Source organism: Rhinopithecus roxellana, chromosome 21 (assembly GCF_007565055.1).
Source record: "Rhinopithecus roxellana isolate Shanxi Qingling chromosome 21, ASM756505v1, whole genome shotgun sequence".
In the NCBI taxonomy this organism is placed as follows: Eukaryota; Metazoa; Chordata; class Mammalia; order Primates; family Cercopithecidae; genus Rhinopithecus; species Rhinopithecus roxellana.
The window spans coordinates 7,700,080-7,726,304 of NC_044569.1; the positions used below are offsets into that span (position 1 = coordinate 7,700,080).

The window sequence follows — 26,225 nt, forward strand, 5'->3', positions numbered from 1 at the left end:
TCTTGACATCATTTTAACATACATATATATATATGTGGAGAGAGACAGAGAGACAGGGTCTCACTCTGTCAGCCAGGCTGGAGTACGGTGGCATGATTATAGCTCATTGTAGCCTCGAACTCCTGGACACAGAGATCCTCCCACCTCAGCATCCCAAGTAGCTGGAACTACAGGCACATGCTACCATGCCCAGCTAAATTTTATTTTTTATTTTTTGTAGAGACGGGTTCTAGACATCTTGCCCAGGCTGTTGTTAACATATTTTGAGAGACAGTGACTTTGATTTTGTTGTTGTTTTTGAGACAGGATCTTGCTCTGTCACCCAGAATGGAGTGCAATGGTGTGATCGTAGTTCACTGTAGCCTCAAACTCCTGGGCCACCTCATCCTCTCAAAGTGTTGCGATTACAGGCGTCAGCCATCACACCCAGCCCTGGACAGTGACTTTGCAATTTCCCAAGGCTTGAGGAGTCTCAGTGTTTTTAATTCTAGCTGTGTTCCTAAATAAAAAGGTGATGTAGAGGAAAATATGTATACATACGTTTAATACATAATATGTGTAATTTTATATATGTATGTAATATGTTTGGTTTTTTTTTTTTTTTTTTTTTGAGACGGAGTCTCGCTCTGCCGCCCAGGCTGGAGTGCAGTGGCCGGATCTCAGCTCACTGCAAGCTCCGCCTCCCGGGTTCACGCCATTCTCCTGCCTCAGCCTCCGGAGTAGCTGGGACTACAGGCGCCCGCCACCTCGCCCGGCTAATTTTTTTGTATTTTTTAGTAGAGACGGGGTTTCACCGTGTTAGCCAGGATGGTCTCGATCTCCTGACCTCATGATCTGCCCATCTCGGCCTCCCAAAGTACTGGGATTACAGGCTTGAGCCACTGCGCCCGGCCAATATATTTTTTATATATACACATATATGTAATGTATTCCTCAAAATGGTCACCAAGTGAATATGTATCCAATGCCATTTCCTTTGGCTGCATTCATATATTCCTACATTCAACAGAAATGTAGTGGGTGTATCTTGTTTTCCAGAGGTTGAATAGTACCAGGTATAGGTACTCAACCAAAAGTCACCATGTCACATCTATCTAATAGGAAAGCCTGCTGCTAGGCAAATACAAATGTATGCAAAAAATGCAAATTTTGGTAAGTGAGGAGGAGCCCTTAGTTTGAGGTATAACATTTCAAAATCACCAGAAACATACCGATGAGAATCCAGAAATAGTTTAACACATGAGAAAGTTATTTTTCATATCTTTTATTTTCTCTTTTTTTGTTTTTTGAGTGACTTCAGACTTAGCAAATGATTATTTTCCAATGAAGTAAAACTGAATGTCCTGCTTAAATATTTTCATTTTAACCACTTGTATTATTTCAAAGTAAGGAAAGAAAAGAAATCTGCCAGATGTGCCAAATGATGGCATATTTTTCTTCCCCATTTCTTTTTTTTTTTTTTTTTTTTTGAGACGGAGTCTCGCTCTGTCGCCCAAGCTGGAGTGCAGTGGCCGGATCTCAGCTCACTGCAAGCTCCGCCTCCCGGGTTCACCCCATTCTCCTGCCTCAGCCTCCCGAGTAGCTGGGACTACAGGCGCCCGCCACCTCGCCCGACTAGTTTTTTGTACTTTTTAGTAGAGACGGGGTTTCACCGTGTTAGCCAGGATGGTCTCGATCTCCTGACCTCGTGATCCGCCCGTCTCGGCCTCCCAAAGTGCTGGGATTACAGGCTTGAGCCACCGCGCCCGGCCTTTCTTCCCCATTTCATGATAAAAATAATTAACTGGTTTGACTCGCAGCTTTCTAGAAATGTCTGCACTTAAATCAAAAAATTTTTTTTTTTCTCTAAGAGAAAATCTGGCTATGGGACTTGTAAGGTTTCAATGTGAATGTGGTAGTTGCTAAACAATTCCGGTCATTATAAACTGTATGTTCTGTTTTCACATCTGCATGGGGTCCAGAACGTCTTCAGGTACAATCAGCATGGTGGTAGGACCAAAACCTCCTTTAATAATAATACCGGCCGGGCGCGGTGGCTCAAGCCTGTAATCCCAGCACTTTGGGAGGCCGAGACGGGCGGATCACAAGGTCAGGAGATCGAGACCATCCTGGCTAACGCGGTAAAATCCCGTCTCTACTAAAAATACGAAGAAAAACTAGCCAGGCGAGGTGGCGGGCACCTGTAGTCCCAGCTACACGGGAGGCTGAGGCAGGAGAATGGCGTAAACCCAGGAGGCGGAGCTGGCAGTGAGCTGAGATCCGGTCACTGCACTCCAGCCTGGGCGACAGAGCAAGACTCCGTCTCAAAAAAAAAAAAGAAAAAAAAATAATAATAATACCAAAATAATCTTCCTTTTGCTAGATACACAAAAAGAGAAAGCACACCAAGCTGAAACAGACTCTGAAGGTTGTCAACCTCAATGGAATATAAAGAATGGAAAAAACTTAGAGCCAAGGTAGATGCAGATATAGATACCACGGTGGCCAGAGATAATTCTGCCGAATCCAACTCGAATGACGAGGTAGATGGAGGTGCCAGTAGTAAATGGGAATGAGCAGATTTGGGGGAAAGGACTGAGTTCAGTCACTTTGAAGAGTTGCCAGTCTTGGACCACAAATCTCCCAGCACCAAGGAGACAGCCAGGCATATGGGTTTGGAGCTCAGAAGCAAATCTCTCCCTGGAAGTGTGAACATGACAGCAGCTAGCTATGGATCCTATTGAACACCATGGAAATGGCTGGGGTGTTGATAAGAGAAAGAGGAGGGCAGGGCTGGGGAACTGTCAGGGAGAGGAGAATAGCCTTCTCTTCAGCATTCTAGTCTGTCCTGGTCTTCCTGGGAAGATGGCTTCTGGAACTCCACCTATCCCTTCTCTCCGGCGCAGAAAGTAGAGGCGTCATCATTCAAGGAATGCAGCTTCAGGTGATCAGGTGATGGCAACTTCTTTTAGCAACCATACTTTTTTTTTTTTTTTTTTTTTTTTTTGAGAGGGAGTCTCTCTCTGTCACCCAGGCTGGAGTGCACTGGCGCAATCTCAGCTCACTGCAACCTCCATCTTTCCGGTTCAAGCGATTCTCCTGCCTCAGCCTCCCAAGTGGCTGGGATTACAGGCATGCGCCACCACACCCAGCTAATTTTTGTATTTTTAATAGAGACGGGCTTTCCCCATGTTGGCCAGGCTGGTCTTGAACCCCTGGTCTCAAGCGATCCACCCACCTCAGCCTCCCAAAGTGCTGGGATTACATTCCTGGGCCACTATGCCCAGTCTGTATCCACACTTTATAAAGTTCATATTAACTGTGTAGTCAATGCAACTCTGTCTTCTCAAAAAAACAGCTGGAAATCAACTTCTTTCTTTAGGCTACATGATGATCATTATTTTATTCTTATTAACTCATGTTTATTGGATTCCCCAGTGCCTTATTACTGGTCCAAATATATCCATGGAATCCGGTTTCTAACACTTACCTAATGTGTGGGTTCAGGCAAGTTTCTTAGCTCTCTGTGCTTCCCTTTCATTACCTGTGAACTGAAGACATTTATAGTATCTACTTCATAGGGTTTGCGAAGCTGAAATGAGTTTATTTATGTAAAGTGCCCAGAACAATGTCTGGTGCATAAGTACTTTATTAATGTTAATTGTCATTATTATCATCATCTGAGTCTCTCATGATTATATTCCAAACCATCTCACCTAGTCAGAATTTGTCATTAAGAAAACTATGGGCCGGGCACAGTAGCTCTCGCCTGTAATCCCAGCACTTTGCAAGGCCAAGGTGGGCAGATCACCTGAGGTCAGGAGTTCGACGCCAGCCTGGCCAACATGGTGAAACCCCAGCTGTACTAAAAATATAAAAATTAGCCCATAGTGCTGCCATGTGCCTGTAATCCCAGCTACTTGGGAGGCTGAGGCAGGAGAATCACTTGAACCCAGAAGGCAGAGGCTGCAGTGAGCCAAGATCATGCCACTGCACTTCAGCCTGAATGACAGAGCAAGATTTCATCTCAAAAAAAAAAAAAAAGAAAAGAAAAAAGAAAACTATGGAGCATAACATGGAAGCGAGACAAGAAACTAGTTTGCAAACTCCAAGAAAAACCAGGACCTAAAATGACACAAATAACGCTCAACTTCCATGCTGCGGTTTGCTTTGACTGGCGGAGAGGCGCGAAAGACAAGGGAGCCAGCGTGCTGCACAGCAGGTTTAGCCTCCACGCCCAGGGTTTGGAGAAAGAGTGAAAACATCAGAGCTATGTCTTCAGAAGGTCTTGTGGTGTGAAACTGACTGGCAAGCTATCACAGAAAGCTAAGCGACGTGGTGGGCCGCTGGATTAAAATGATCTCTAAACAGAATTCGCTCTCAGGGTTCATTTTCAGCCTAGCTCATTCGGGCAGATCCGGTCTTCTTGCATTGTTACTGCTGTATCGGAGGAATCTTTCTAGAGAGAAAAGCGACAGCACACATTGCTGCCATTTGAAAGCCTGCATTTTTAAAGGGCGTAATACACAGTGACAGTTTTGATGTATGCCCGTGGGTGTGGGTCCTGATATCTCACCATACTCTGCCTGCATAATTTAAAATGACAGTTTAGCCTGTCAAACTTAAATGTGAGTGAAGTTCCTTGGATATTTATAAAACATCAAAAAGATAGAATGGTGTCAGCAAAAGATGGGTCTTTTTATTACTAAGCCACGGGACGATTTTTGGATGATAATTGCTGGCAACTCACCTAGAAGCTGAACTTCCAGCCAAAGTATAAATTTGGTGGAGCCACAGTTTTGAAGGTTATTTTCACCCAATGCAATAAAAGGATATTACAGAACTGCAGCACAAATTGTAGTCAAAGATGGAGACGCGTCAATGACCCGTTTGTTTTTAATGTATTGTTTTAATGTTTTTGTTTTTAATGTATCCCTGGTTTCCAGTTCCCCTGAGAAAGTGGAAATTACCCATGCTAATAAAGCAAGCGTTAGTGTGAAGACCTAGCTGATGTTTGCCTGGGTTTTAGCCAGCTAGCCAGTGACCCTTTATAAAGCCTGCCAACTTTGGAGTTTGGGTAATTTTACACGCGGATCTCCACAGATTGTCTGCTTCGGTAGATTACTAAGAAAGTGCGTGTGGGCACTAATTTTTGTGAATTTACTAATAACGTTAAGAACTTGAAAAACCCGGTAGAAGGCAGAGCAGGACGCGAGCGTACGGCGCCGGAGCGTCCGGCCAGAATCCCCCTGCGTGCGCGGCCCCCGGCGCCGTACGTCCCACAGGCCCCACCCCGGCGCCGTCCGTCCCGCAGGCCCCGCCTTTGGCGCTGGGCTCTGACGTCACCACCTGCGCCGCGCACAGTAGAAACAGGAAGTGGGACCAAAACAAAGGAGCGGCGGCCGGGAGCGGAGTTACCTCACCTTCTGTCTCTTCCGCGCACGTCTCAGCCGGGCCGCCGACCCCCGGGAGCCGTCCGACTATGTCCAACATGGAGAAACACCTGTTCAACCTGAAGTTCGCGGCCAAAGAACTGAGCAGGAGTGCCAAAAAATGCGATAAGGAGGAAAAGGCCGAAAAGGCCAAAATTAAAAAGGCCATTCAGAAGGGCAACATGGAAGTTGCGAGGATACACGCCGAAAATGCCATCCGCCAGAAGAACCAGGCGGTGAATTTCTTGAGAATGAGTGCGCGAGTCGATGCAGTGGCTGCCAGGGTCCAGACGGCGGTGACGATGGGCAAGGTGACCAAGTCGATGGCTGGTGTGGTTAAGTCAATGGATGCGACATTGAAGACCATGAATTTGGAGAAGATTTCTGCCTTGATGGACAAATTCGAGCACCAGTTTGAAACTCTGGACGTCCAGACGCAGCAAATGGAAGACACGATGAGCAGCACGACGACGCTCACCACTCCCCAGAACCAAGTGGATATGCTGCTCCAGGAAATGGCAGATGAGGCGGGCCTCGACCTCAACATGGAGCTGCCGCAGGGGCAGACCGGCTCCGTGGGCACGAGCGTGGCTTCGGCGGAGCAGGATGAACTGTCTCAGAGACTGGCCCGCCTTCGGGATCAAGTGTGACGGCAGAACCCGCTCTGAGGTTTCCTGGCCATAGCCACCCTTTGAAATGCTCTCTGTGTGTTAGAGAGATACTATACCCTAGAAACTCTGAACCGCCAGAATGCTGAAATGCCCTTCTACCTTTGGGTTTACAGTCGTCCCCTCCAGATAAATTAAGAAATTCAGTTTTTCTTCACTCTTAGCTGGATTCTGAAGTTCTGTATAGCTCGTAATGATGGTATTTTTATAGCAGGCTTTTGACAGAACTAGTTAATTTGGTGTATATGAATCTTTCTCGAAGATCTGGTCAAAACTGTATTCAGTTTTCTGACCAGAATGATCAGATTGAAGGTGGTTGATTTTTATTATTGATATTATTTAGTGTGATTGATAATATCTAGAATGGCAGGCGGTGCATACAAGTTAAAGAGGGGGGAAAGATTACTTAGTTTGGTTATACAGCTATAAACACCGTTCAGTGTATTCGGTAGACTGTGCTATTTCTGTTTATCCTTTGGGTTTTGGGTTTTGTTTTTGCCTTCACAGTGAGACTGCAGTTGATCTCATAACGTATATTATTAATAAATCTCGTCCCATAATTTATACTGAAATTACCTTAGGATATTTTTGCATAATAGTCTCTTACTGCTTACATTCTATACATTTTTCATGTGATAATTGTCTTTGCATAACTGGGAAAAATGCCGAATAACTTCCTTTATTATCTGGAAAAATTAAATTTGTTCATTTATATTTTCTACTTACTAAATTGAGTTTTTAAAAAGACTTAGAAAGTGTGACATACAGTGTCTTTCAAACGAACAAGTTTGTAGTTATTTTCCTGTTTCAACACTGTTAGACGTCTTATAAATTATGCTAATTAGCACGGCAGTCTTGTTACACGCTCTTAACATTGCCAAAGAACTGTTGATTGTTTGAGAAAACGCTGGGACTGTGTGTGTGTAGGTTTTGTTTTGATTTTAACAACCAAAAATAGAAATAAAATTAGAACTGCAGTTTAAGTTCTAATTTGCATTTATTAATTTGTCCAAAAGCAACAAGTCTTTGAAAACCTTGAAAATATAAGCTGGAATGTTTTACTTAGCCATGCCAGTCATTTATGTATACATCCAGCCAACTGGAAGTCTGAGAATTAAAGAGGTAGGACTGGAAGGAAGGAGAAAGCTTGACTCTTCAAGGCTGGAGCCCAGCTTTGCTGCCTGCCATCTTCTCAGGAGTGGCAGTGCGTATTTTCTGGCTGAAAAGTAAAGCATGTAGCTAGCCACTGCTTTCTCATAGCCTCGAAACATGGAGAAAAGCAACTTTTTACCTTGGCAAGTATTCTAACCTAAGTTAATTCAAGTTTTTTTAAACTTACCCTTTCCTTCACTGGAAGATTTTTCCATAAGATAATTCCATTGTTTCAGAAAATAATTATAGGGGCCCTTCCAAGTTCTTTGAAAGATTCGTAACCAACTGTTCACTATTATAACATGTTTTCCAGTGTAAATGAGTAAGGGAAAAAACCAGGTGTAACAGGTGTGTGCAGATGAGGAGTGACCCTCATATTTATTTTATATTTGGATGTTGTTCTGAAGTGTGCTTTAAGGGACACTTGTTGGTTGTCTGCCCAGCATCTTCTCTCAAGAACACTCCTCTTAGAAGGTCATGTCTCATATCCTCCACGTGCTTGTGTAGGGCCATGTGTGAGGACAGCATGAGTCTTAACCCCTCTTTTATTTTATTTATTTTACTTTCGAGATGGAGTCTCGCTCTGTTGCCTAGGCTGGAGTGCCGTGGCGCGATCTCGGCTCACTGCAGCCTCCGCCTCCCGGGTTCAAGCAAGTCTCCTGCCTCAGCCTCCCGAGTAGCTGGGATTACAGGTGCACACCGCTATGCCTGGCTAATTTTTTTGTATTTTTAGTAGAGACAAGTTTCACTGTGTTGGCCAGGCTGGTCTTGAACTCCTGACCTCAGGTGATCCTCCCGCCTTAGCCTCCCAAAGTGCTGGGATTACAGGCGTGAGCCACTGCACCTGGCCTTAACCCCTCTTTAGATTGGAAAAAATAATTACAACTTTTAAAACAGCTTAGTGTTGAACCCTTTGGTAAACTGAAGACCCTTTTATAATGCAGATATTCCCACCAAAATTAATATATTTTGTGAGATTAAACAATGCTTGTATATGCTTGAACTTTCTTAAAATATGTTCATGTCATACTATTATGAATGTACATTTTTATGAGTCATAAATATTATTTTCAAAAGCACTACAGGCCCATGAATTATTTCCTAACTTTTGCAGTTGATTAAATACTGAAAAGTAAATCACAGGAATTTGTCAAATCATTTTAAACTGCATGTTACTGGATGTGAGTGTGCATCCTGTTTTAAAAAATACTTAAGAAAAAAGAATTGCTGGGCACAGTGACTCAAGCCTATAATCCCAGCACTTTGGGAGGCTGAGGCGGGCGAATCACCTGAGGTCAGGAGTTCGAGACTAGCCTGACCAACATGGAGAAACCCCGCCTCTATTCAAAATACGAAATTAGCCAGGCGTGGTGGTGTGCACCTGTAATCTCAGCTACTCAGGAGGCTGAGGCGGAAGAATTGTTTGAACCCAGGAGGCAGAGGTTGCAGTGAGCCCAGATTGCGCCATTGCACTCTAGCCTGGGTAACAAGAGTGAAACTCTGTCTCAAAAAGAGAAAAAAAAAATTCTGAGGTAGATTTGGTTCAGAAAGCATGATATTTTTCCCAGTTCACCCTCAGTCTTACCACTTAAATTTTTGTTTGGTTAGTGTGGCTTTTTCTCATGTATTTCTAGGATCCCTGGCTTATTTTTTTTGCTGGTGTTTTGAGACGGAGTCTCGCTCTATCGCCCAGGCTGAAGGGCCACCATGATCTCGGCTCACTGCGGCCTCCACCTCCCAGGTTCAAGCGATCCTCCTGCCTCAGCCCCCGAGTAGCTGGGACTGCAGATGCGCACCAACACACCTGGCTAATTTTTTTTTTTTTTTCAGTAGAGTCGGGGTTTCACCATGTTGGCCAGGCTTGTCTGGGACTCCTGACCCTCAAGTGATCCACCTGCCTTGGCCTCTCCAAGTGCTGGGATTACAGGCGTGAGTCACCATGCGCCTGGCCCCCAGCTTCTTCACTGTAATTGTTTCTTCATGGCTACAAGATTCTTTTTCACATTGAAACTTCCCTACGCCAGAGATGGATATAATTTACAAAAGTATCCAACTGAAACACATCAGGGAACTAGTTAATCTCCCATTTAACTACTAGTTATATTTCTTCCTTTCATTTTTCCGCCTTCAAATGCACAATTTCTAACATGGATTTAGAATTGAAAGAAAAAAAGTAGACTGGATTAATACACAAAATACTTTACTTTTAGTTTATTTCAGCTCAGGAACCCAGATGATACTGTGTGCTACTGGAGAATTTTCTTACTAAAGCTGTTTCTTGCTGAAGGAATGCCAATGTATATGCCTTTTAAATACAGGCAGACCATGAGGCTTGGACACTGTGTGCCCGCCCTGCTGTCTTTGATTTGGAAAAGACTGCTGGGCTGGGTGCAGTGGCTCACGCCTGTAATCCCAGCACTTTGGGAGGCCGAGGCGGGCAGATCACCTGAGGTCGGGAGTTCGAGACCAGCCTGACCAACATGAAGAAACCACATCTCTACTAAAAATACAAAATGAGTCCGGCATGGTGGCGCATGCCCCTAATCCCAGCTACTTGGGAGGCTGAGGCAGGAGAATCACTTAAACCCAGGAGACAGAGGTCGCAGTGAGCCGAGATCGCGCCATTGCACTCCAGCCTGTCCGGCCTGGGCAACAAGAGCGAAATTCCATCTCAAAAAAAAAAAAAAGACTGCTGAAAATAAGCACCAGTCTGATAAGATAACCTTATTAACTGAGCATAGTATCAGCATCAGCTGGCCAAGCATATTATAAAGCAGAAGGGAGGGACTTCCTCTACAAAAACACAACATCCTCTTGGCAATTCTGTAGCCAAAGTCCAAAGCTCAAGATCTTTTTTTTTTTTTTTTTTGAGACGGAGTCTCGCTCTGCTGCCCAGGCTGGAGTGCAGTGGCCGGATCTCAGCTCACTGCAAGCTCCGCCTCCCGGGTTCACGCCATTCTCCTGCCTCAGCCTCCCGAGTAGCTGGGACTACAGGCGCCCGCCACCTCGCCCGCTAGTTTTTTGTATTTTTAGTAGAGACGGGGTTTCATCATGTTAGCCAGGATGGTCTTGATCTCCTGACCTCGTGATCCGCCCGTCTCGGCCTCCCATAGTGCTGTGATTACAGGCTTGAGCCACCGCACCCGGCAGCTCAAGATCTTTATAGCAAAAAGCTACAAGCCAGTGGACACTAAGCAGATGGATGAACAGTCCCCTGTTTTTGTTTTTGTGTTTAATCAACTGACTGGAATTAGCAAAATGCTATCTGGTTTACCTAGGTTTGTTTTTCTACATTATATTGCAAATTGTATAGAGCCCGGACCAGGCAGTGTCTGTCATGGTGTCAATCTCGGGGCCTGGTATGGTGCCCCCCACCGTGGGCTCCTTGCACTGCAGAGCGAACGTGTGCCTGGTCTGGGTACTCACTCCTGATAGTGCCTCGAGCTTTCTGATGAGAGCAGAAACAGGCAGGTAAAGCAGGCACCCTGGGTGCCCAGAATCCCAAGTATGGACACTCAAGAGCTGTGTCCTCTACCTTCACAGCATTTGCCCACAGTGAAATGTTTGCCTCTGTTCTTCAGGGTTTGTACATCCTCTCTCCCTGCTGAGAAATGTCAGGACAAATAATTCAGCAGTGTTTACTCAAAATGACAATACAGGTGAGGCGCGGTGGCTCACACCCGTAATCCCAGCACTTTGGGAGGCCAAGGCGGGCAGATCACCTGAGGTCAGGAGTTCGAGACCAGCCTGGCCACCGTGGTGAAACCCCGTCTTTACTAAAAATGCAAAAAAATAATTAGCCAGGCATGATGGTGCACACCTGTAATCCCACCTACTCGGGAGACTGAGACAGGAGAATCCCTTGAACCCAGGAGGCAGAAGTTGCTGTGAACCGAGATTGTGCCACTGCACTGCAGCCTGGGTGACAGCGTGAGACTGTCCCAAACAAATAAAAATAAAAACAAATAATTTTTTAAATTTAAAAACATTTTAAATGACAACGCAGGGAAAGATTTAGTACAAAATATGCTGGCCATGTGGGGCTGCTTTCTAGAAATTAGAACATGCTTTTGCCCTTAAATGATATTCAGTACAGATAGGTAGATAAGACGTACATAGAAAAATGGACAAGACATATCCAGATGTTTAAAAAAAAAATCAAGAACACTTAAGATCAGGACTGTTTACATACTTTATGTTATTTTATATCTCAACCTTTGAAAAGGATTAAATCACAGCATAAGGCAGCATGCCATGCGCATCGAATTGTGAAACAGTAAGTGCCAGAAGAAAGTGAGGTTGAGGTAGTGCTGTGTCACGGCAGTTAGAAGTGGCTTCCCAGAGCGGGCAGGGTTTAATCTCAGGTTTCAAATGGGGGTGGGGGCGGGAAGCAGGAATGACATGGGATCTGAGAGGCCAAAACTATAGGGAGTTTTGACTGGAGTGGAGGGTTCATGCGATGTAAAAGAGACTGAAGGGGAGACTGGACAGATTGCAAAGGGCTCGAGGCCAGAGTAAAAGTGTGAACTTTACCCTGTGGAAAGGAGAAAGCGCAGGAGTCAGGAGAATAATGGTTCAGGCAGAGATTAGAGCATAAAGCAGGGAGGCGGGGAAAGCCAAGAGGAACACGCTCTTGGATGACGATGCACCAAGAATCGCTGATCACCTGGGACGTGGCTCAGCTGCACATGCTGACGCAGTGGGTCTGCCAGTGACGCTGATATGCCACGAGTCTGGGAACCCCTTTTAAGGAGCAGGGATCTTAACTCTGGCTGTGCATTACAACTGCCTGGTACTTTGTCACCATATGAGTAATATTCTTCTCCACCAGTATGAACGGGGCTCCAGTGATCCTGCTGCCTCAGCCTCCTGAGTACCTGGGATCCATCTGTATATTTATATCTTGTAGATAAATATCATGAATCAAATTTCATTAACACTGGAAAAAGTTTTTTACTTTCCTTGACAGATTTCCAATTGCTATATGTTTTCACAAAAAAAAAAATTTTTTTTTTTTTTTTTTTTTTTGAGACGGAGTCTCGCTCTGTCGCCCAGGCTGGAGTGCAGTGGCCCGATCTCAGCTCACTGTAAGCTCCGCCTCCCAGGTTTACGCCATTCTCCTGCCTCAGCCTCCCGAGTAGCTGGGACTACAGAGGCCGGCCACCTTGCCCGGCTAATTTTTTTGTATTTTTAGTAGAGACGGGGTTTCACCGTGTTAGCCAGGATGGTCTTGATCTCCTGACCTCATGATCCGCCCATCTCGGCCTCCCAAAGTGCTGGGATTACAGGCTTGAGCCACCGCGCCCGGCCAAAAAAAATAATTTTAAATACATGGAAATTTAGTTGGTACTTTTTTTCTCAGATCCAGTAGTTTAATTACAAAGGCATTTAACAGAATAGTTTTCATCTTTTCGTGACTCTCCTTGTTCCCTCTTCATGATCAATTCCATGGCCATTAAGAATTCTTTGGCCGGGCGCGGTGGCTCAAGCCTGTAATCCCAGCACTTTGGGAGGCTGAGACGGGTGGATCATGAGGTCAGGAGATCGAGACCATCCTGGCTAACACCGTGAAACCCCGTCTCTACTAAAAAATACAAAAAACTAGCTGGGCGAGGTGGCGGGCGCCTGTAGTCCCAGCTACTCGGGAGGCTGAGGCAGGAGAATGGCGTAAACCCGGGAGGCGGAGCTTGCAGTGAGCTGAGATCCGGCCACTGCACTCCAGCCTGGGCGATAGAGCGAGACTCCGTCTCAAAAAAAAAAAAAAAAAAAAAAAAAAAAAAGAATTCTTTGACGCCAACAACAGATGGGATGTAAACAGTGAGTTGTCATTTTTGCTAATACCAAACAGAAGGGGGATCTAAATGAAAATGAAAACATTTCTGCAAATGTGAGTGTCCTCAGCTGTCACAGGAAATAATGAAAAAAAATCAAAGTAAATTTATTTTTAACTACTTTCTTATAGTGTCTACAATGCAAGTGATTTTTTACAATGCTAACTTGCTATAGTTTTGCAACTCTGTATCTAATGTTGGAGTGAATAGTCTGCAAGGGGTTTTTGGATCTGCTTAATTCTTCCGGTCAGCATGCAGTGGCATATTTAAGGAGGCAGTGTTATAACCCTTTAAAATGTAGTCATATGTAAAATTCTATATATGATTTGGAAGATCCCTTTAAAATTCTCTCTATGTATGGTAATCACAGAAGCCCCAATTTGAAAAAGTACTTCTGCAACATGCTTGGAAATATGCCATTTGAAACAAGGATCAAGGCAGAAGGCTGGCAGAAATCTACCACTCTATTATTTATTCCTTAGAAACTCTTTCAAAGAATTGGGGGCATATTCACATTTTGGGGTGCATTTTCACATTTTACTTTCATTGCATAAACTTGAAATGCATGAACTCAGGGTACCATTCAGCATCAGTAAAGATTCAGAATCAGCTCTTGGAAATGTTCAATGAGACCTCCCACGTCTCACTTAGATCTCTGAGAATCAGAGCTGGAAGGACTCTGAATATCCATCTTGGAGGCTGGGGACAGGAGAAGACCCACCAGCCTCATCACTGTCAGCATCTCAACGTCACTGGTCTTTCATAGTGCACAGGAAGATGCACTCACACGTCCTCTCATCACATCTCTGTAGCACTCCACAGGCATTTTTTGGTTAACCATACTTCATTCTTTCTACTTAGACTAGTTATTATCATCTGAATACATTCACTCACCTACCTCCAACCTATGTGCATCCCATTTTAAATAGGTTACTTCCTAAACTCTGAGTATAGCCACAGGCTTCATATTTAATGTTCAGTTCCTTCCAGCTCTTGTCATCAGAGCAAATTCATTTCTGTATCCTTACCCTGGCCCCTGTCAAAAGTCATGACCATTTCTGACTAGAACTGTTGCAGTTCACACGGCCTGTGAGGGAGGCGGCCTTCTCACCCAGAAACCCACCTGAATGTCCAGCTGCAGTCCAGAGCTCCTGTCCCACCCCGGCAGAAACTTCTCCTACCTTCTCACGGATTCCAAGGTCTTTTTGCTCCTTTGTCACTGGATGGTCAGGAACTCAGTGTCCTTCCACTGTGCTCTTCACCCTACCACATTCCAGGCCAGCAACCACCATGCCAAAACTGCATTGCACTTTCCAAACCAGGCCTCAGGCAATGGCAGAGAATTCCTGCCTCCAGCCTCCCAAGTTTCTCCAGGTCCCAGAGGGTCCCTTCCCTTTATTCCTTCACCTCTGGAGCCAGTTCCACACCCTTGGCCAACTCACCAACCTTCAGGTGCGCAGTAGCACCTCCCAGGGCTTGCACACCTATTCCAAAGACACCACTGGCTGATCAGGGTCCCTTTGGCCTCTCAATAACCCTGTCACCTGGGCCATATCTCTGCAGAGCCGGGAGCAGTTGACATTCTTTTTTTATTTATATATATATATATATATATTTTTTTTTTTTTTTTTTTTTTTTTGAGACAGAGTCTCACTGTATCGCCCAGGCTGGAGTGCAGTGGCATGATCTCGGCTCACTACAACCTCTGCCTCCTGGGTTCCAGTGAATCTCCTGCCTCAGCCTCCCAAGTAGCTGGGATTACAGGCATGTACCACCATACCTGGCTACTTTTTGTATTTTTAGTAGAGACAGGGTTTCACAATGTTGACCAGGTTGGTCTTGAACTCCTGACCACAGGCAATCTACCCACCTTGGCCTCCCAAAGTGCTGGGATCAAAGGTATGAGCCACTGCACCCGGCCGACGTTCTTTCATGACTGCGTACCAGACAATGCAGTTACAGACACCACTCCCATAGCCTGTTTCCCTAGATTCCAGGGAAATGACTCATTCATGACCGTTGAGGTCACAGTTGCCCCCACTGCTTCCTATCCCTATGAAAGGCCATCCCAAACACCAGCAGTTCCACTCCTGCCCCTTTGTGTATTCTGCTTCTGGGTTGCTTGCCCTGGGGGTGTCAAACCCAGGTTCATGGATGAAGGCTGCCAAAATGTCATCCCACGGCCAGGCCTCAGTTCTGGCCACTAGGGACTGCCTCTAGCTTTCCAAAAGGAAGGAGTTAAGATGGCCAAGGAAATTATGCAGTCTTACTGTCTTTGGCCAAGTGGTTCCTAAAATGGACCCCTTTTGACCTTTGTAGGGAAAGAAAAAGAACTTCCCTCTTTCCCATTAGGTTGTGTAGCTGAGTGAACCAACAAAGACGGATTAACAGGAGGAAAGCATACACATTTTATTTAATATTTTTACATGCACACGGGAACTTTCATAAGAAAAATGAAGACCCAAAGAAGCCGTCAGGACTGAGAGCTAATACACCCTTTTAACAAAAGATAAACGTATGGAGAAGTGACAAAGGAGAAAGCTTCACGTTTCTAGGGGCAGTCACTGGGGGCAGTGACTAGAAAGACAAGGGTTATTTTGGTGGGTTTGTACAGATCAGTTTCGGGGTGGACTCCCAGCCCCTGGTGATAAGAACACTCTCCTCTTCCTGGTACAGGGCAGGCACGTTTCTTATGGAAAATTTCATGACCCGCTTTTTGGGACAGAGGGAGGTCAGCCCGCCAGCCTTGCACCTGACGCTTCTCAGGTGCCTTCAGCTGCAATTAGTCAGCATGCCGAAGGGCACATTTTGGGGTGGTGTTCTGTGCTCTGAACCCTTTCGTCTCCCTCTTGCCCACACGGAGGTTCACAGGCGCCTGCAGAGGAGCTGGTGCAGGAGGATGGGGAGATGAGGAGGCAACATCCCCTCCGCTGCATGAAATGCTCATGGGCACATGGCTGCTGCCTCTACCTACCCAGACACAGAGCCAGCCAACTGGCATGGCAGGCAGGGAGCCAGCACAGCCTCCAGGCCATCTATCCTTGCTCCTCAGTACCAGGGCCTCCCATCAATGTCAGTGCCAACGGAAAGCCTCGACCGCCCCGACCCCTCCCTCCTGCTCGCTCTCCTTCTTCCTTCTAGAGCCCCTGCTGCCCCTCTGTCTCCTGAATTGTCCTCTGCTCACCAGTTAACCCATCCCCAGTGCTTGTTCGTCCCCGGGAGGCCCAGCCTCTCAGCCCTCAATGGTCACCTGTCCCAGCCATGGAAGAAGGGGACAGAGGACACTGGTTCATTCCACCATATATACTGGGGCCAGGCCTGCACTAGGTGCTGGGGACTCCCAGGTGGACAAGACAGAAACCTGCCCTGAGGGCCTCGCATGTTAGTGGAGGAGACAAATAACAGCAGATCAACCAAGACTCAGTGGGAACTGTGCAGCCTGGAGAGATGTCTTGGTAAAGCCAGGCTGACACAGAGAGGGCGGGGGAGGCCTGTGCAGGGGCCATGGTCACTCGGGAGAGGGAACTCGGCGCCTCCCAGCGGAAGAGCTGGAGAAACAGCCTGGAAGAGGGTCGTCACCCCAGAGCGGTGCACAGCTTTCCTAGGCTCTCGCCCTGCCTTGCGTGGAACACAGAGAGCACTGGGCAGATCTGACACCAACAGGCATCACCGGGTTTGCCGGCACACACACTCACATACACACACGTTCTCACTCTCGCACACTGTCCACACATACTCTCACACCCTTACACTCACTTTTACACGTTTCCTCTTGCACACCACATCCTCGCTCTCCACACTCGTCACTGACACATATTCACACAGTCACACAACACACACACACACACACACACAACTTCTGTATTTGATTAGGAACCTACACTAAAGGAACATCTATCACCTTCCGTGTTTTGTTTACATTGCAACACATTCTTGTACTCGCTTAGCCTTGGAGGGGAGGCTCCATGCTCTCTCCCAGTTTCTGAGTAGCCCCCACCCCCAGCCCTATGGCGGTGGAGAAGAGAGGGGAGGGAAGGCAACATTAAAAAAAAAAAAAAGAATGCAGTTCTCCGTCCCTGGGTCAAGAATGTTGTATTATCTAGACAGATACAAATTCAGGAAACAAAGTAAGAACTCATGTCAGCTTCTTGGCCTGCCCCATCCTTGCTGTACTTGGGTGAAATGTCCCATTAATTTCCCCCCAACCCCAGGAAAAAGTGACTTGAGAACAGGCCTCAACCCTTGCTGGCTTTCTTTGCAGCTTCCTGGAAAGAATCGACAGCGTCAGCTTGGTTGACTACACACCCACAGACCAGGTATGTGGAATTAGGGTCCCCCACCGCACACCAGAAACTGTGAGATTCATTTCCAATATGATTTAATGATTATTTCAGAATGGATTAAGGAAAAATCCTTAAGTTAGCTACTTTTTGCACATCGTTTGTACTGCCCTGTGTGCGTGCGTGGATTGGTCATCAGACCTTGTGCCTTGCTTCCCTGACTCTAGCACTTAAGTGGTTCTCAAAATTGCCAGTATGCAAATGAGTTTATCTGCAGACAAGGAACGTGCTGTTCCTGTCCCTCTTGGAGCTGTCCTCAAGAAAGCCAAGTCTTTACTTCCTGGCTTCATAAACTATGCCCATTCTGTTTTGGCCCCGGGCCTGGGGAGTCCCATATCCCAGCGAACTTTCCAGGTGTGACCCAGAGCATCCCTTTTGGGTTGAGCCAGAAAAAAGCACTCCACCATTTTTTTTTTTTTTTTTTTTTTGTCTTTTTGAGATGGAGTCTTGCTGTGTCGCCCAGACTGGAGTGCAATGGCGCCATCTCTGCTCACTGCAGCCTCCGCCTCCCAGGTTCAAGCGATTCTCCTGCCTCAGTCTCCGAAGTAGCTGGGATTACAGGCGCCTGCCACCTCGCCCAGCTAATTTTTGTATTTTTAGTGGAGACAGGGTTTTGCCCTGTTGGCCAGACTGGTCTCAAACTCCTGACCTCCAGTGACCCACCTGCCTTGGCCTCCCAAAGTGCTGGGATTATAGGCGTGAGCCACCGTGCCCAGCCCACTCCACCAATTTTTAAATAGCAGAGAGAGAATCGTGCCCCTTTGACCCTCAGGCAGCTGCAGAGACTTGGAGAGCCCCCAGATTGCTCAATTCAGGAGCCTTCAGGTGCTTCTAGAGCCAGTGAACCCCAAGGAAGTTAGAGGGGTCTCTCTGTTCAAACCACACTCTCCAAACTTCCCCTAGAGTCTGTATTCCCTGCAAGGCCTTGGCCCTGGGCCCGCAAGGTGGAAGGTCTGAGGCCTGAGCTGCTCTCTCTCCCATGAAGTTTCTCTCTCTCAGGCTGATCCTGAGAGTTTGAAATTATCTGACAAAGCAGTGGAGGCTTCCTCGTCTTGAGTCAGTCCCTCAACTAACTCACCTGTCCTAAACAGTTCTCATTATACTAAAATGGCAGGACCACCTCCCACGTTCCAGAATTATTACGGAGTGGCTGCTTCCTTAAAAGCACATGGATTTGGTGGTCAGAAAAAAAAAAAACCCTGACATCTGCCAAATGTGCCAGCGATGCCAGCTTGGTGAGGCTTTCTCGTCCCCTCGGGGTACCACATCTTTTATCTTGGAGGAAATAGAAATGTGCAGGGAAGAGAGAATAAATGAACTCAACTAGCATCCAGTTCATAAGGCTGAAGACTTCTGAGTGCAGTTACACTTCCTTTGGTTTCTCACCCAAGCCATCGTGAGAGCACTGGCAGGGGTGTCCCTCTGGAATGCTGATGCCCTGGCTGTGGTTGTCAGGTATATGTCAGTAAGATTCTTTGAGACATGAGTTTTTTTAAATCTTAAAAGGACAGTTATCAGGTCTCTCAGGGCCAAACCAACACATTAATTGTGGCTTTCTCTGGAGGATAAAACAACATTCGTCTGAGTTTTTTTTTTTTTTTTTTTTTTTTTTTTTGGAGACAGAGTCTCACTTGTCACCCAGGCTGGAATGCAATGGCATGATGTCAGCTCACTGCAACCTCCGCCTCCCAGGTTCAAGCGATTCTCCTGCCTCAGCTTCCCAAGTAGCTGGGATTACAGGTGCCTGTGACCACACCTGGCTAATTTGGTTTTTTTGTATTTTTAGTAGAGATAGGGTTTCATCATGTTGGCCAGGCTGGTCTCAAACTCCTGACCTCAGGTGATCTGCCCGCCTCAGTCTCCCAAAGTGCTGGGATTACAGGTGTGAGTCACCATGCTTAGCCAGTCTTAGTTCTTAATTATTATTGTTTCCTGTACAGTGGAACAAATTATTTGAAAAATATTGATGATGTATAGTTATACCCGGGCTTTACTTTGAAGAACAGTAATGTAACTCAGCTTGCTTCCCTCTTCTTGTTCCCAGGACCTCCTCAGATGCAGAGTTCTGACATCTGGGATTTTTGAGACACGATTCCAAGTGGACAAAGTAAACTTTCAGTGAGTATGTTGTTAAAGCTGTGCAGCCCAGGGCCTCATGAAGTCCCAGAGCCGAAGGGTTGTGAGGTTTAAGGGGCTTCATTCCTGAATGTGCATGGCTGGCCTTTCAAGTAAGGGCAGCTGGGGTGAAATTCTAACTCTAGCAAGAGTTGAAGTGTTGATTTTACTGCCTACTTTAACGCAGAAATGAGGACACCTGAAAGGAAGGCAGTGTTTGCCTCTGAGTTGTAGATTTGATTGGCCCTTTTTTAAGATCAGGAGACTCATGAAATTTTGATCTTCCAGATGCACAGTCCCAGTTTGAGAACTGAAATGAGCAGTTCCTGTGTGTCCCCAGCCCATCTCTTGGGTTGCCCAAGTGCAAACTCGGCCAAATGAGCTTACTTTCTTCATTTCTCTCCCTCATGATAAGACGTTAATTCTCTGGCTACAAAGCTCTTTTTGTCCCCGTAGCTGTGACCTTAGTCCTGCTCCATCAATTCCCCAGCCCCTGGTCTCTCTCAGCAGGGCCCTGGCTGGTCTCCTGTCCCCTGGCTTACCCATTTCAGTCGCCCTACTCAGTGCCACGAAATGAATTTTCCCATAGCATGGCCTGGATCGTGTTATTCCTCTGCTGAAAAAGGTTCGGGGCTCACTACTGCCTCTGCACCCTATGACCCAAGCCCTCCACCCGTGACCAGCCCCTTCCCCAGCCCTGCTTTGTCACCTGCCACCTGCCTCACCAGGCTGGGCTGCTCTCAGGACCCTTCCAGTTCTCCCAGCTTTTCCTACTGCAGTGCCTCTGTTCATCTTGTCCTCTGAGCCTCAGATGCCACCTGAGCTAAGCAAACCCCACAAATCTATCAAAGCTTCCTTCAGGCCAGGCATAGTGGCTCATGCCTGTAATCTCAGCACTTTGGGAGGCCAAGGCAGTAGGATTGCTTGAGACCAGGTGTTCAAGACCAGCCTGGGCAACATAGCAAGACCCTATCTCTACCAAAAAAAAAAAAAAATTAGCCAAGCTTGATGGCATACACCTGTGGTCCTAGCTACTCAGGAGGCTGAGGTGGGAGGATCTCGTAAGCCCAGGAATTCAAGGCAGCTGTGTGCCATGATTAGGCCATTTCACTGCAGTCCAGGTGTCTCTAAAATAAAAAAAAAAAGCATCCAAGCATCCCTCAAATCTCAGCCCATGGTGACCCCTCAGAATTCCCATTGCATCTACTCTGCAGCCATTGATGGTCTACTGTCCTATACCTTGCCCAGTCACCCCCAGCATGTCCATCTCGACTCTAAGGGACCTCAAGGGTGAGGACCTCAAGGGTGAGGTCCCTTAGAGCAAGAGTTTCATGATTTGCAGTGTATTCTGAGACTCCTGCAGTACCCGATGCTCTCCCCAGTGCACAGGTGACAGGCACCTACTTCCAGATTTCCCAAGAACCCTTCACACGGCCAGTGTCAGGCTGGAGAAAAGCCAGCTACGTCTCTCTCTGCTGTGAGGCGCACAGTGCGGTATGGAGTTGGCATGACTTGCGGTTTTGCCTACATCATAACCAAGTCCCTGGCATAGTGGAATTATTAAGTGAAGCTGGATCTCACATTTGTGATTTTGTTTGAAAGGATTCTGCTCATCAGCTCATCCATTTTCATCAAGTACCTCAGCGTGCCCCATGTGTGCTAATGCAAAGCGTACAGATTAAATTCTAATAGGATCAGCAACATACCCACCCAGGACAAAACAATCTAGCCTGTGTGGTCCTAAGGCACAGGCACTATGTTTAGGGAGGGGAGAAATCTCAGAGCCAGGGACGCCTGCAAAGGTCGGAAGGATCCAGCAGAATCTGGGTAGGTAGAGAAACTCTCCCAGGGAGAAATGGCTTAGGCCACGGGGTGCGCTGAGCAGGGGCTATGAGAAGAGGGGCCTGGGCCTGGGCCTGGCCTGATGAAGTACAGGGTGCAGCTGAGAAACTCTGAGAGAACTGGCTGAGGTCCCCTTGGCTGGGCACGACCAGGAAGCAGCTCGGGCTGGGCAGAGCAGCCTGAACTGAATCCAGGCATGATCAAGACCCAGTGCAGGTCACCAGGCAGAGGTGGCTAGAGATAAGATGCATGTAGTGTAGACAGATAAGCAAGGAGCATTTCTCAATTCTCCAGGGGAGGGGACACAGTGTCCTGAGAGCTGGAGCAAATCATAGGAAGGATCTGCCCTGGGCAGTGACTTAGCTTATACTCAGAGAGGCATGAGTGTCTGAGCAAGTAACCTCTTGCATGACTGAGCTAGTAACCACTGGATTTATTAAGGACCTACTGTGGGACCTCAGACACTGCCGGCTGCTGTCTGCTTGATCTCTCACCCCTGTAACCCCACTGTGGGGTGACTGAGGAGGGACTGCGGCTGAGAGAGGTGGAGCCACTTGTATTCCAGGATCACACAGGGAGTGATGGTGCAGGCCAACCAGTGACCCGAGCCTGACTCAAGACCCATGCGTGAACGCTGGAAGCTGCTGATAGCCAAAGAGGAGAGCAAGCACGTGTGCGGTTTTTCCCGGCTTTCCCCAAATAATTGTGTTCCTCTTGCTCTTCCACAGCATGTTTGATGTTGGCGGCCAGAGGGATGAGAGGAGAAAATGGATCCAGTGCTTTAATGGTGATTTTTTTAATGCTGTCTCAAGAAAATGGGAGTGAATTCTAACACTCAGCATTGCTGTGCTTAACTGTTTTTGAATTAGATGATCTCTAATCTAACTAGTATGTAAAGTATAGCATTTTATAGATTATGATTCTCCTTCCTTAGATACTAATCTCATTAAAAAAAGCATTTAAGGGCCAGGCGCAGTGGCTTATGCCTGTAATCCCAGCACCTTGGGAGGCCAAGGAGGGCGGATAACCTGAAATCAGGAGTTCAAGACCAGCCTGGCCAATGTGGCGAAACCAGGGGTCTACTAAAAATACAAAAATTAGCCAGGTGTGGTGGCTAATGCCTGTAATCCCAGCATTTTGGGAGGCCAGGGTGGGTGGATCACCTGAGGTCAGGAGTTCGAGACCAGCCTGACCAACATGGTGAAACCCCATGTCTACTAAAAATGCAAAAATTAGCCGGGTGTTGTGGTATGCGCCTGTAATCCCAGCTACCGGGAGGCTGAGGCAGGCGAATCCCCTGAACCCGGGAGGCGGAGGTTGCAGTGAGCCAAGACTGTGCCATTGTACTCCAGCCTGGGCAACAAGAGTAAAACTCTCTCTCAGAAAAAAATAAAGAAATTAGCCAGGCATGGTGACACATGCCTGTAATCCTAGCTACTAGGGAGGCTGAGGCAGGAGAATCACTTGAACCTGGGAGGCAGAAGTTGCAGTGAGCCAAGATCATGCCATTGCACTCCAGCCTGGGAGACAAGAGTGAAATTTCACCTCAAAAAAAAAGAAAAAAAAAAAAAAGCATTCAAGCATCCCAAATTTACATGCGTCTTTTGGGCTGGGCTCTTCATCAAGTGTGTTACTGAAGCAACCAGTGGTGTGCACGGCGCACGGCAGGCTGTTCTGTGACTGAACAGTCCTATCACTGAGGGAATGTTTTTGTGGAACTGAGTGGCTGCTGCGTGTGTACTTTCTTGCAACTCCACAGCGAGGGTGTCTAACTGGGGTGCTTTCCTTTTTCTCCCCACCAAGATGTCACGGCTATCATTTACGTCGCAGCCTGCAGTAGCTACAACATGGTGATTCGAGAAGATAACAACACCAACAGACTGAGAGAGTCCCTCGATCTTTTTGAAAGCATCTGGAACAACAGGTGACAAAAATCACCGATTCAGTCTCACCACTGGATTGCAAATTTTCTTTTGTTAAAAATACACTCAGGCCAGGTGTTGCGGCTCACACCTGTAATCTCAACGCTGGGAGGCCGAGGCCGGTGTGTCACTTGAGCCCAGGAGTTGGAAACCAGCCTGGGCAACATGAAGAAACCCTGTCTCTACAAAAAATACAAAGATTAGCCAGGCGTGGTGGTGCACACCTGTAGTCCCATCTATTCAGGAGCTTGAGGTAGGAGGATCGCTTGAGCCCAGGAGGTGAGGGTTACAGTGAGCTGCGATCACACTACTGCACTCCTGCCTGGGCAACACAGCAAGACCCTGTCTCAAAACACACACACCTACACCCACAGCCCCGCACACACACTCTTTACTGATGAATCCTGTACAAAATATCTCTTTTAGTTCATCTATTGTATAGACATACTAAAAATGTGGAGTATTTTATTTTACTTTGAGACGGAGTCTCACTCTGTCGCCCAGGCTGGAGTGCAGTGGCATGATCTCAGCCCACTGCAAGTTCCACCTCCCGGGTTCCCGCCATTCTCCTGCCTCAGCCTCCCGAGTAGCTGGGACTACAGGCGCCGCCACCTCGCCCGGCTAATTTTTTGTGTTTTTAGTAGAGACGGGGTTTCACCGTGTTAGCGAGGATGGTCTCGATCTCCTGACCTCGTGATCCGCCCACCTTGGCCTCCCAAAGTGCTGGGATGACAGGTGTGAGCCACCGCGCCCGGCCAGTGTGGAGTATTCTTTGATGAAGTTCTGATAGTGCTTTGTCAAGAAAATTTAGGTCTCTGTTTTGAAAGCCTAAGATTACATTCACCCTTCCATATCTTCAGGTTCCATATCTGCAGATTCAACCAACCATAGATTGAAAATATTCAAAAATAAATTTAAGATAGCAATACAACAACAACAAATAATACAAGATTACAGTGGCTCACACCTGTAATCCCAGCACTTTGGGAGGCCTAGACAGGGGAATTGCTTTAGCTCAGGAGCTGGAGACCAGCCTGGGCAACATGTTGAAACCCCGTCTCTACAAAATATACAAAAATTCAGCCGGGCACGGTGGCTCTTTTACATTGTGTTAGGTATTTTAGGTAATGTGGAGATGATTTAAGCACATGGGAGGGTAGTCATGGGTTATATGCAAATACTACACCATTTCATACAAGGCAGCCTCCTCAGATTTTGGTTTTCACAGGGAGTCGTAGACCAATCCCCCACGGGTATCCAGGGATGATTCTATATCTAGGGTTCGAAATCGGTTTTGTTTGGTTTTTAAAATTTAGGAAGTACCAGTTTAGGGGCCAGGAACAGTGGCTCACGCCTGTAATCCCAGCACTTTGGGAGGCCAAGGCAGGAGGATCACCTGAGATCAGGAGTTCGAGACCAACCTGACCAAAATGGCGAAACCCCGTCTCTACTAAAAGTACAAAAATTAGCCAGGCGTGGTGGTGGGAGCCTGTAGTCCCAGCTACTCAGGAGGCCGAGGCATGAGAATCACTTGAACCTGGGAGGTGGAGGTTGTGGTGAGCTGAGATTGCGCCGCTGCACTCCAGCCTGGGCAACAGAGCGAGACTCTGTCTCGAAAAAAAAAAAAAAAATGAGACGGAGTCTCACTCTGTTGCCCAGGCTGGAGTGCAGTGTCCGGATCTCAACTCACCGCAAGCTCCGCCTTCCGGGTTTACGCCATTCTCCTGCCTCAGCCTCCCGAGTAGCTGGGACCACAGACGCCCACCACCTCGCCCGGCTAGTTTTTTGCATTTAAAAAAAAAATTTTTTTAACATTTAAAAATAAATAAATAAAGTACCAGTTTAGGACATCCACTAATGACTAGATAATCTCTAAGATCACTTACAGCTCACAATCAACACATAATCATGTTTGAAACTACTAGCATTGCAAAGTGGCATAAGTAATTATTTCAGAAAGGAATATTTAGCACACACACACACAATACATACATATATAGTTAGAAATCAAAGTTTCTTCTGAAGTATTTAGGAAGAAATATTACCAAGGAGGACAGGAAACATAAGTTTACCTTGTAAAATTTTGGATTATCAGAAAAATGATTTTCTATGAAATGTTCAACAACCAGCCTCAAATTTGTGGTAATAAGACAGTTAATAAAGCTGGGCGCAGTGGCTCACGCCTGTAATCCCAGCACTTTGGGAGGCCGAGACGGGTGGATCACGAGGTCAGGAGATCGAGACCATCCTGGCTAACACGGTGAAACCCCGTCTCTACTAAAAAATAGAAAAAACTAGCCGGGCGAGGTGGCGGGCGCCTGTAGTCCCAGCTACTCGGGAGGCTGAGGCAGGAGAATGGCCTAAACCCGGGAGGCGGAGCTTTCAGTGAGCTGAGATCCGGCCACTACACTCCAGCCTGAGTGACAGAGCGAGACTCCGTCTCAAAAAAAAAAAAAAAAAAGAGTTAATAGGAAAGAAACAGGGTCAGGAAATACCAGGTATACAGAAGGATACTATAGAGTTACTATAAATTTATTTATATACACTATATGTGTAAATGGGAAAATGACCACAGTCTTCTTATAGGAAAAAACAGATTTTAAAATACTGTGATCTTGTTTTTTTTTTTTTGTTTTTTTTTTGAGAAGGAGTCTCGCTCTGTCACCCAGGCTGGAGTGCAGTGGCCAGATCTCAGCTCACTGCAAACTCCGCCTCCCGGGTTTACGCCATTCTCCTGCCTCAGCCTCCCGAGTAGCTGGGACTACAGGCGCCCGCCACCTCGCCCGGCTAGTTTTTTGTATTTTTTTTTAGTAGAGACGGGGTTTCACCGTGTTAGCCAGGATGGTCTCGATCTCCTGACCTCGTGATCCGCCCGTCTCAGCCTCCCAAAGTGCTGGGATTACAGGCTTGAGCCACCGTGCCCGGCCGATCTTGTTTTTATAAG

At 46.8% G+C, this 26,225-nt stretch overlaps 2 protein-coding genes across 2 annotated transcripts in view; both read left to right on the top strand.

Moving 5' to 3' along the window:
• GNAL (G protein subunit alpha L) overlaps window positions 1–26,225 on the top strand; it is a 203,820-nt gene that overhangs the window by 169,123 nt on the left and 8,472 nt on the right. The window contains exons 6-9 of the mRNA XM_010373435.2: window positions 17,324–17,378; window positions 19,447–19,520; window positions 22,088–22,146; window positions 23,163–23,283. Coding sequence (XP_010371737.1) covers window positions 17,324–17,378; window positions 19,447–19,520; window positions 22,088–22,146; window positions 23,163–23,283 — 309 coding nt within the window. The remainder of the gene's footprint in view (window positions 1–17,323; window positions 17,379–19,446; window positions 19,521–22,087; window positions 22,147–23,162; window positions 23,284–26,225) is intronic.
• Window positions 4,870–8,310, top strand: CHMP1B (charged multivesicular body protein 1B). Its single transcript, XM_010373434.2, has one exon. The coding sequence runs from the start codon at window positions 5,462–5,464 to the stop codon at window positions 6,059–6,061; it is 600 nt and encodes a 199-aa protein (XP_010371736.1). The 5' UTR covers window positions 4,870–5,461; the 3' UTR covers window positions 6,062–8,310.